Here is an 11,437-nt window from a genome sequence, read left to right on the forward strand (position 1 = left end):
ACCACTTGAGCATTACCATGTAGATTTTGTGTTATTCCTTTAAGATATATAGACTTTGATAGAGTTTTAAGTCGCGTCCGAACAATGGGCAATCGAAGTATTATCAGCGACTCGGAAACATCTAATTTTTACACGGATGTATAATAGTCGCGATAGTGCTTATCAGCTCAAAGTCATCCAGGCGATAAGTGTCCCCGTATGCGTTTGATAGAGGCAGCCGCGTAGTGTTGCCGCGGATTCGCAACGATATCCCCGACTGGGAAAATGGATTTCGGAAGCTATCGAGATTCCGATGAGCTGTTCGAGAAGAAAAAATCGGGTTCGTAGTTCCTCCTCACTTTTTTCACCTTTTCGCGGAAACTTAATCAAAAGAACCATTCAGCTAGATTTTCAATTAAATCTGTTTAAAGCTTGCTTTAAAAATAATCTTTCCTCAAAATTTCCTCAAAACTATACGAAAAGCAATGCTATCCGCAGTTTCACGTTGCCCTTCAATTCCAGCGTTTGATTATACAAAAGCCTTTGTGCGAATTCGCAAGCTTCCAACTAGAATAACGTTAAAGCTCCGCTCGATTACAAAGCTCGCGGTGCATTAATTCACACGGGATTATACTCGCTTAATATGAGCTTGCCAAAATCCATGCTAATCAATGCAAAGCCGCGAGAGTCCAATATCCCGGAAACGCAAACAAAACCCTATACATATAACAAAATTATCGGCTCAGTGGACTGGTTGAGCTGGTGTTGCCTCAGCCCCTTCACCAAGTACGTCCTTCCGATCTTCCTGACGTGCGTCGTCCTCGTGCTCGGCGTCTACTTCGGACTGCTCGCTTGGCTGTCCAGTGACCTGGACGATTTCGGGAGCCATTCGACCTGCCACCTGCAGCCGATTTATTACGTTCCATGTCTGTCCAAAACAAGCGAACTCGACGAGGGCAAGTGTCTCGAAGTCGGCTGCTGCTGGCGACGGGACACCGGGATGTGCTATCATCCCTTTCCCTCGCCCTACGGCTACATAGTCGACGGACAGTCCGGAGATGGTTAGTATATGTATAATGTATATTATCGGTATCGCGGATTTAGTACTGTTATCGGATTATAATACAGATAGCGGGCGAGATTATCCGAGAGCTTACAATTCAGTGGAAAAGAACGACTACGAACTTTGTTTCCTGTTTCGTGAGCTTTATGCTTTTGCTCAATTATTCTAATCAACAATGAAAGCTTTAATCTTCCCGGGCTTCGAGGCGAAGCTCCCTGTAATATTAAACTTGGAAAGCTCTTGTAAAGAACGCGCTTCGTTAATTAAAGCAGTAATCGAGTTTCTATAGCTGTCTACACAGTGAAATCTGACATAACTCCATTAATGAAAAAGCTCCCAGTTTTATGTAAAACTTGAAAAGCTCTCGTGTAAGTATAAGTATATATATAACGAAGCTACGCACGTAGTCGCGAGGCACTAATCGAAATCTCGATGGCTAACCAGCAAAATCCATTGACTTCCAGACAAAGTCATCAGGTCGACGCGAGAGCGAAGCCCAAGCGGCGGAGAGATTCGTCAAAGACTCGTGTTTCATGTGGAGGAAGTTAGCGACCGCCATGTGCGAATTGCTTTGAAGACAAACGCTGACAAATTCCAGAGCAAGGCGAGGAAGTCCAGAGCCGCGAGTGGAAGACTCGTTGATTTCGGCGGCTTCTTTGATTTCCTGCCCGGTGACGGGACAGCGACGGTCGAGAAGCTCGCGTTGGGTGAGTTATATGCATGTTTCGACGCAAACTGTTTTCCCCGAAGTTGTAACTACAGTCTCTTAATTCTTTACATATACACTTAACTAGTTCCAAAGCAAATTGTTTTCCCCAAGGCGAAAACTAAAAAAGTTTTCCTTCCTTCGCCTTCCTTGCTCACCCATCAGCTCTCGACTACTTAGTTTTCAAAGTAAACCGTTCCGCGTCCTCTCCTCGAAAATTATTCACCTCCTGCCCTCGACGCGGCGCATCGGAGGATCTTTTCTAACAAAAGTATCAAAACAGACGGAAAGTCCTCCATCGAGGTCTTAATGCACGAGCCGAACTTCTCCGTCAGTCTGAGGCGCAGCCCCGACGAAAGCTCGCCTGCGAAAGGCACACTGCTCCTGAGCACTGCTCGCGGCCCGCTTATCGTCACCGACCACTACTGGGAATGGACGCTGTACATGACTAGCGGCTCCGGCACTATTTACGGCCTCGACAGTCTCGAGCTTAATGGCACCACTAATTGGATCTACAACAATGAAAACGCGACGGTTAAACCAGCTTTCGTGGCGATAGATAATCGAGGCAACGCCATGGCCTGTTTGGTCGACTTTGCCGGGCCCCTCGAGGTTCAGGTGAGTGTATAATATTATATGAGCCGTATTCTCTCTTGGCTTTAGTCGTTAACGAGCTTGCGCAAGTATCCTCGAAGAGATGAACCTCGAGCGAAAATCGATATACTACTTTCGTTCTTACCTCCCCCTCTTTCGGCGTCGCTGAGATTCTATCACGCCCACGCGCTCATTCAACAAAATCTCGACAGGTGCTGAACGAGTCCAACTTGGTGATCCTCCGCGGCTTTTCCGTCCCGGACGAGATCGCCATCGAGGTGTTTTCCGGACCCAGCGGCACCGAGGCTTCTCAGCAGATAGCTCTCGCCACTCGTTCCGCAAGCTCACGCCTCCTGCAGTCTTCTCTCTACGGTCTTCACCTCTGTCCGGAGGTGGGAAGGAACAAGAAGCTCACCCCGGCCCAGGAAGGACTCGACAGTCTCAAATCGTCGATCGACTCGATGAAGAAGCTGCAAGCTCCCTGGGACTCGCACTGCTTGTACCGCAAGCTCGGTGGCTTGGGCTTGCAGCAAGCCAAGCTCTCGGAGGCTGAGAAAAAAATCATCGACGAAGCGAAGAGCATTTTGGGGACGGCTGGGAAAAGTCTCGTCTCGCACTTGACGCCGATGGTAAGTGGGCGGAGGTGGAGTAGGACAAAGGGACGAGCTTTACGCGGGTCAGGGTCGATGAAGAAGTCTTTATCGATTCCCGCGGGTTAATTGCGTGCTCGACTTTTCTGCAGATTCGTTACTTTATTAACGCCGGATATTTCGAGCCTTTTCAGGCCATACCCCGATGTGCAGTGCACTGCCGGCTTTGGATCTGTTTTGATATTTTTCTTTCGCTCATGCGCTTTTTATTCGCGAGGAGTTTCTCGATAGTTTTAAATATTTGTTTTAATCAGGAGACCTATGCTTTCACTCGAGAGATTATTATTAATTTCGTACGGATTTGAAAGAATTCTTATGTCAAGCGCGCTCGACTAGTAATAATAATGCTTAATGAGACTCGGAGCTTAAATGAAGCTTTCGAGCGCGTTCCACTTGAAATAATTGTCACTTTTATATATACACACCTATAACGAGTATACCTCGTATATAATGCACGTAAGATTAATTTTCCCGAGATTCTCCGTTTTCGTTTCCGCTGCTGAAGAGCCTCGTTACAAAAGATGAAATCAGCTTGATGCACTTAGAGAGCGAAGAAGCACGCCCGAGGTCAGAAGTTCAGGAGCGAATAACATTTCTCGCTTAAAATTCGTTTTTCGAAACGTTTTCAGAACTGAATTTATGCTTGAGTTCTATGTATATTCGCTCATTATAAAGTCATTTTCCGTGGAAGTTATATTAAATCGTTAGACGAGGTGCGAAAACGACGCTGCTCCGGAGTCTTCTTCATTAATTAAGTCTTAAAGTCTATTATATCTGGCTTGCGTATATAATTCAATTAAATGAGAGTTCGTTAATGCAACTTTCAATTTTTCTTTATTTTCTGGCAAATCATCGTGAGGAGCTTCGTTATTTATGCGCTGTAATTTATTGCTTATGCATTGAAAAAAAAAAAATTAAAAATAAAATTCTCTCCGCACAGCTCCTCAACAAACCAGGCGACGAGCTGCAGTCGGCCCTCTCAAAAGAATCCTGTCTGCTGCTCAACGGGAGTAGCGTCTACGCGGGATCATACGAGAGCCACCCGGTCGTCTATCCGAATTGGGCAAGCTCGAGAGCCAGAGAGTTAGCAGGCAAAAGCCTCGACGCATACTTAAGCGAGCTTTCGCCGGATTTTATCGTCTTGAGGGACGACTGGCCCAAGGACGAGACGGAAAGGCCGAGGATCGAAGAGACCCAGTTGGACTATTTGCCTGAGGTTTGCCAGGGGGGATGAATTGAATTGTCGAGTAGAAATTGAATGCCTTTGACGCCGGAGATTGTTTTTCTTTGCGAGGCTTTTGTGCTTTTAAAGTCGATGCAAAAATGGTGAGGTCGGGATTCGGTCAGACGTTTCGGTATTATGAAATTCAAAAACAAAAAAATTGATTGACGAAGAGGCATTTTGCTTATGGTGCAGCTCATAATCGCATTTGAATATTATACGCCACGTGCCGATTACATTGCATACATCCAAGTATATATGAAGACAAAAGCAAAAAGATACTTCCCGGAACGTGGCTCAACCTCCAAACTACAGCTCTCGTGAAATATTATTCAACCTGAAAATCATATCTCAAGCGAACATAATCTCTACGGTTTACGCTGTGTACACGCGCGCGGGAAATTCAAAATCCAACTTTTCCAGCAAAGTGGCCTCTTCAACTGCATGTGTACGCCAAATACTTCACCGACTGTTTGTATAACTGTTAATTCTCGAAAAAAAAAAAAAAAAAAATAGCGGACCGTCAAAGGTATACATTTGCACGTAAAAATTTTCCGCGCCTGTTACAACGCGGAGCTCTGTTATAAAGCTAGCGCAATCCTGAAAGCATAAGCTCTTGCATCTCACGTACCGGCGTTTTCTGTTTGATATACAATACCGCGAGTAATGGAAATGCAAATACGCTGCATAGGAGGACTCGAATTTTTTTTTTTTTCAAAATGCATCGGAGCTCATTTGTTTGCGCTGAATTGGAGTGTGAAGAGCTTTCGAGCTCACGTTGCGCGCTCTGTCCATAGGAGATTTACATCGAAAGTTTTCGGAAAAGCGGGCGAAATTACAAAAAGCAAATCGGATTATCGAAATAAACGCCGACGGAAATCAGAACTTTTATGTATTCGGTAATATTCGTATCACTGATCGGATAAACGTTTCCACTCAGAAGCTTTAAACACTTTAAGCTCATTAAACGTTCCCACACACGCGTAATCGGCTAATGGTATACATCTGGAAACTGTGCTAAAGGCTCAGACCATCGATCCCTTAAAGTTCGGCACAAGCTGTAAGTGAATTTTCCAGGGCTTGCGGTCGCTGATGTCGAGGCGCACACTACCCTACGATCTAGTGGAGAACGACGGGAAGCATTACACTCACCACAACTCGTACGCCCGAAGCTTCGTCGACTTTATTGCTTCCAAGTCGCCCTTTATGGAGATAAGGGGAGAAAGCTGCAACGTGGAAAAGGTCAAGGCAAGTTGGGATTCGTTGAGGAGAGTACTGCAGGCAGGAATAGCAGCCTCCATGATGGGTTACGTCCCAACGGCGATGTACGTCTGCGGAGCCGAGGATCCATACGACAGGATCGACGAGGAGCTGTGCGACAGGTGGGTGGCGTTGATTCGAATGCGCGGGAGGGAGGGAGCTTGCTGCTTGAGATTTTATTTGCCCTGAGTTTAATGCAGTTTCTTAAGAATTTATTATTTATCTGTCTGTGCTGATAGAGAAGGATTTTCTTTTGTTAAAAATAAGCGGATCCCACGTAAAAGCACAGATTAAAACTCGGCGCGATTCTTCGGAGCTTTGCAAGAACAATGAATGAATTTGCAAACAAAGCGCGGCCCTTTGAAACTCCAAACGTACGGATGGCTTTATTTTAAATTAACGAAGGAACACCGCGATATTGCTGAAAGCAACCTATAGCGATAGAGCGCTCAATTTGCAAAAAGTTTCATTTCAACCAGTTACAGCTTTGTGTGACAAAAGAGAGAAAATTACACAGCGAAATAATATTCCACTCGCGCGCGTCGTAGTCCAATCAACCCTGGAATGTAAGAAAATAAAGCAAAATGTTGCTAATATTTTAGTGATGCGTGTCTATTATACCAACACAGTATTATTTTTAAGTTAAAAATTGTTTTTTCCTTGCATTAAAACGTTTGCATGTTTTATTACAAATATTTGGATTTTTCACGATTGCAAGATATTTTTCTATAATTTCTGGATTTTAACAATCACTTGACAATTTTCAAGCAAATATTCTGTTTTATCTTGAGTTAATGTGTATATCTATGTATTTATAATGTTTAAACTCTTATTTCTTTAAATTGTTAACCACAACTTAGCTAAGTGGCCCAAAACTTAGCTTATTAACCGTTAACGTTTCTACCAGGGAAGGAGAGATTGTTTTTCACCGGTAAAACTCTTTCCTCGCCCGCTGTCCCTGTATAACAAAGCCCAGGATTTTCAAAAGAAATAAAAAACAAAACGAATTTCATTTTCCAGATGGTACGGCGCAGCTGTGTCCTGGCCCTGGATTCTCAGCCTCCCGGAAAAGTCACCTGGCTCTTCTCGCCTCACCAGTACCACCTCGAGACGCATAGCCGAGCTTCTTCGTCTTCGATCTTCTCTTTCCACCTATCACCACACTGTCCTGGCTTCTTATCAGCGAACAGGTTTTCCAATTCTGTCGACCAGTCGATTGCACTACCCCGACGAGATCCAGCTGCGAAACGTGACTCTCGGCCAGTTCTTCTGGGGCGACAGCCTCTTAGTCGGTAGGTCGAGCTATTGTAGCGCAGTCGATCGTCCGGATAATGCGGGAGAGGAGGTGGGGCTGATGGATTTCGAGATGCGGTGCTGTGCACTGATTACGCTTTTATATTGAAATTGCGCGGGGTTCGATGCGCCGCTGTTCGTCAAAGAACACGAGATCAAGCGAAGAGAATAATAGCCTGTCGTTTGCTTTGCAGATGAGCTTTGCGTTCATCCCGCTAGAGAAGCTTCTTTTGTTGGGGTTTTTATGTGAAATGAGAGGAGTATCATACACATATAAGGGTATACAGATGGTTCTTTGTTTTTAATACGATGTCCGAAGAGCAGGCTGTTACAATGCCGCTACCCTAAGCGGGTCTTGGGCGTTGTCGTCCAGATCGGACGGGTGGGTGCCTATCACCACTACACAGCGCGTCCTTAGGTTGCGGATAGAGGAACAGCCCCTGAGAAGGAGGTTAGCTGCGAATAAATTGAATAAGCAGTCGTGGACAGCCGATAGGAACAGGCGTGGGGTGATGAGCCCACACTGTCGAACGCATTCATCTAGAAACACTACGCAAGCACCACAACAATAAAACTTCACATTATCTCGTATCTCTTAATCTATCTCTTTCATCACACATTACAAAAATGGGCAAAAATCCTGCTGCCGAGGAGGATGCGGGAGCGATGACAACTGCCCCGAAAGGGGATGTGTAGAATGATTCGTCACCTGGTCTTACGCGGTAACGATGCCAGCGAGAGGTATGGGGGTTATCACCTCTAGAACGGTGGACTCACCTGCGATCGGAACAGGATCCGAAGCGCACGGGTTTAACATAATATCATGGCTCAAAAAAATCAAATCCGAACCAAAAGGGACTTAAGGGTCAGAACCTGGAATGTTCGCAGTCGATATAGAGCAGGCGCGTTTAAATAACTCATAAAGGATGCTGATAGGTACAATCTAGATTTGGTAGCAATACAGGAATCGCGGCGGCCAGATGGCGGAGTACTGTCATCGGGTAATTTCACGTACCTGTATGGGGCCGGAAGCGGGGGATCCCTAGGCACCGGATTTCTCGTAAGCAAAAGCATCATACATTCGGTTAAAAGTTTCAAATCCGTCAATGATAGGCTCTCGTAAATCATCATCGAAGATGAGTGGTATAGATATGTATTTATTAATGTACACTGTCCTACGGAGGACAAAGAAGAAGAAGCTAAGGATCTCTATTACGAAACTTTAGAGCAGGTAATCGATCAGTTCGCGTCTTACGACTCAAGAATAGTATTAGGCGATTTCAATGTTAAAATGAAATTGATCATTTTCTCATTGAAAAAAGACGTCATACTAACGTTCTCGACATGAGGGCTCATAGAGGGGCAGATAGCGACTCGGACCACTTCCTAGTAGTAGCCAAATTAAGAGCTAGATTAGTAGCGAATCAAAATAGTAAGCGAACAAACAAGGTAGAAAGCTTCGATATTGAAAAGCTACGAGATAGAACAGAGCGAATTAGGTACCAGATAGAAATTAATAACAGGTTTCAGACACTTGAAGAAGCAAACACATCGCCGGAGGGGAATGACGAACCGAATAGCTCATGGGGGGACATCGAAAAAACGGTAAAAGAGGCCGCGAACAAAGTACTGGGTAAAAAGAAAAAGCCAAAGAGCAAACTATGATTTGACGAAGACCAGTAAGGGAACAGGCAGGTGAGGAGGATAGACAGGAGTATAGAAACAAACAGTAAGGAGAATAACCCCCGCGAAATGTACAGAGGGATTAACGCCATCAGAAAGGGTTTTAGGAGTGGAGCGCAATTGATGAAGGACGAAAACGGGGACCTCGTAACAAATGACAACGAATTACTGTCGCTGTGGAAAAACTATTTCGATAAATTATTAAATGTGCACGAAAATAGCGAAAAATTAGGGGACGAAATTCACACTGCTGAACTCCGCGCGGAGGAACCGAGCTACCAAGAAGTAGAGACCGCGATTAAAAAACTAAAAAACAACAAAGCAGCGGGAAATGACTCTATACCAGCTGAGTTACTCAAGTATGGGGGTGTCGAGCATATTTTTAAAATATATAAACTAGTATGTGCCTTCTGGAAAAATGAAACAATATTATGCCACTTAAAAAAAAATCCGAAGAGCAGGAGTTACGCGATTTTTTCATTGAATTTTTTATTTCCGAGAAGAAAGAAAAATAATCCGATTGTTGGATACGCTATCGCCGCCAGCGATGCACGTATTCTTATATAAAATGTGAATATAAACCTCAGCAGCGTGAGTAGATTTTCGAAGCCCTCGAATCGCCCATTGTATCTCGCCTGCCATTCATTGGAAATTCATGGAAAGTGAAGAATTTTCCAGGAGAAATCGTGTAACGCTGCGCCCACTGAGCATACATATTCATAGAAGCTCTTCGTCCTTTTCAGCGCTATTCCGGGATTCGAAGTCACTCTTTCAGCGTGACTTTTTGAGGTCGGCCAATTAATACCGTCGACGTTCACGTAACTAAACTATACATTGACTCGAAACCGTCTACGTTTTCGACTTCACGTACATATCATGGTCGTTAGAGCAGTCGAGGTTTGAATTAGTTTTATAACGGCAGTTTGTAATTGAGTTCACTCCAATACTGCTCACGGATGCGTAGGTGCTGATGTTATTCCATTTTCCAAAAAGTTGAAACACGATCGAAAAGAAATGGCAAGCCTTTAGAGAAATATAGCTTTTCGACGTTGAAATATATACTTTTATAGATTGTGTAACCAGGCGGAAATCGAGGGCTATATTTGTAGCGCGGCTCGTGTAGAAATTGCCCCACCCCCTCCTAGCTACGTATAGAACAGCTCTTGCTTTTTTTTTAACGAAATTTTCAAACAATTCTCAACAATAACAGAGAATAAAAGAATGAGCGAGCTCTCTGCGTAGTTGTTTGCGCAATTTTTTCGCTACAACAATTATTGAACGAATATTGAATTTAATAAAGAATTTCGGAGAATTTCCAACGCTACATCTAACAAATATATAACAGAGTAAAAAAATATCAGGAAAAGCTCGCGGCTCTCGTCTCCGATGTCAGACTTCATTGGAAAAATCTCCCGTCAAACGTTTTCACTCTCGACTTTCAGGCCTGGTGACCCAGCCGAAGCGAAAGCAAGTGCACATGTGGCTTCCGGGCAGGTATCAATGGCGTCACCTTCGCGGCGGTTCAGCAATCGATCCCACGTGGAACGGAAGCAGCATCTCCGTGCCCGTCTTTGACGGACAAATCGTCACTCTGCTGCGGCCAGGTCGAATCATTTCGCTTCACGAGATAGACCCTGCGGTAGGTATAATAAACAATAATTATCCACCCGAGGTCGCGATGCAGTTGGATGTTTACTTTGCTAATTAGCGGATGATATCTCGTCAGGGATGAGAACTCGTATGGACGAGTCGCTGATTAGAAACCTTATGTCTGCTTATATATTCGCGAAAGTTTCATATGTCGAGGATATTGCGATGATTCGTTTGCTTTTCAAGCAGTAATTTATGTGATATGATTTCTAAAAATTTCTTTTATCCTTGTTAGTTATGACGACCGCGAGGAATGTCGTTGATCAATAAGTGGCAATATTAAAGCGCTCGAGTCTCGATCGACGCTATCAAATCGCTCAATCGAAACTTCGATCCGCATATATAATGGCCTTCAATAAAAGTAATCATGAAAACGTCAGAAATTAATACACGCGGCTTATACATAAAACGATCAATCTCGTTCGTATACGCGCGGGACGAATAGAATTTATTAAATTCTGAAAAGCAGCTTTCACCCGCAGCCGATCTTTAATCTCGCCGCCCGATATCAAACCCAAAATTCCGCGTTCTAGTTCATCGAAAAATCTTACCTCACTACAAAATAAAAAAAAGCTATTCTCTCTCTCTCTCTCTCTCTTTCTCTCACAGGATCCTCCGAGCAACAGCGGCGAAGCGATGCGCAAAAACCTCCAGCTCTCGGCGAACCTGCTCTGTACGGACGAGAATACGTGTAGCGCCAAGGGTCGTGTTTACTACGGTGACAGTAGCGACGGCGAGTTTCTGCTCGCTCGACTGGACGGCACCTCAAGGCTGACGCTGGAGAACGTGTCGAAAGTGAAGGCAGTGGCGTGTGGAGGTAGCAGTAGTCAGGCGACTATAATAGAGAACGTCGAGGTGTTGGGGCAAGGAAGTGCTAGCTTGAAGTTGGACTTTTGCGAGTACGAGTTGGCGGAAGGGGTGGACGAGATCGTGGGGACGTTGGATTTCAAAAAGGTGGAGGAGGTGATAACGTGAAGATGCGATGATTTGTATTAATTGTTTTTATGCAGTTGTATTCTTGCGACAGTTTGTATTTTAATGTAATAAAAAAAATTTGTTGTATATATAGTCAGTTCCAACTCAATAAAGCTCCAAACAGAAATCAGCGAACCACGCTGAAAACTCTCGCCGAGGCTTTCTTCATCGTAAAAAGCTTCAACATTTCGCGAGCAGCAATTCACGCGAAAAGTTTCGAGTGACGTAGGACACAGGTGGAAAATCGTTTTCAAAAAATGACGGAGGGTCGAGAGCGCATTCAATGTAGCTGAATCTTTCCAGTATACCAACGTTTATACATATACGCCATGCAGCAGCTGAGGGGGCGTACGATTGGAGGG

At 44.5% G+C, this 11,437-nt stretch overlaps 1 protein-coding gene across 1 annotated transcript; it reads left to right on the forward strand.

Annotated features, from left to right (window-relative positions):
* The first annotated feature begins 200 nt into the window (after window positions 1-200).
* Window positions 201-11,164, forward strand: LOC100121715. The gene is made up of 10 exons (XM_031924543.2): window positions 201-319; window positions 726-1,040; window positions 1,507-1,749; window positions 2,032-2,366; window positions 2,555-2,971; window positions 3,933-4,208; window positions 5,292-5,596; window positions 6,495-6,766; window positions 9,893-10,089; window positions 10,710-11,164. The coding sequence occupies exons 1-10, from the start codon at window positions 265-267 to the stop codon at window positions 11,073-11,075; spliced, it is 2,781 nt and encodes a 926-aa protein (XP_031780403.1). The 5' UTR covers window positions 201-264; the 3' UTR covers window positions 11,076-11,164.
* The last annotated feature ends 273 nt before the right edge of the window (window positions 11,165-11,437 follow it).

The sequence above is a fragment of the Nasonia vitripennis genome, chromosome 2 (assembly GCF_009193385.2).
Source record: "Nasonia vitripennis strain AsymCx chromosome 2, Nvit_psr_1.1, whole genome shotgun sequence".
NCBI lineage: Eukaryota > Metazoa > Arthropoda > Insecta > Hymenoptera > Pteromalidae > Nasonia > Nasonia vitripennis.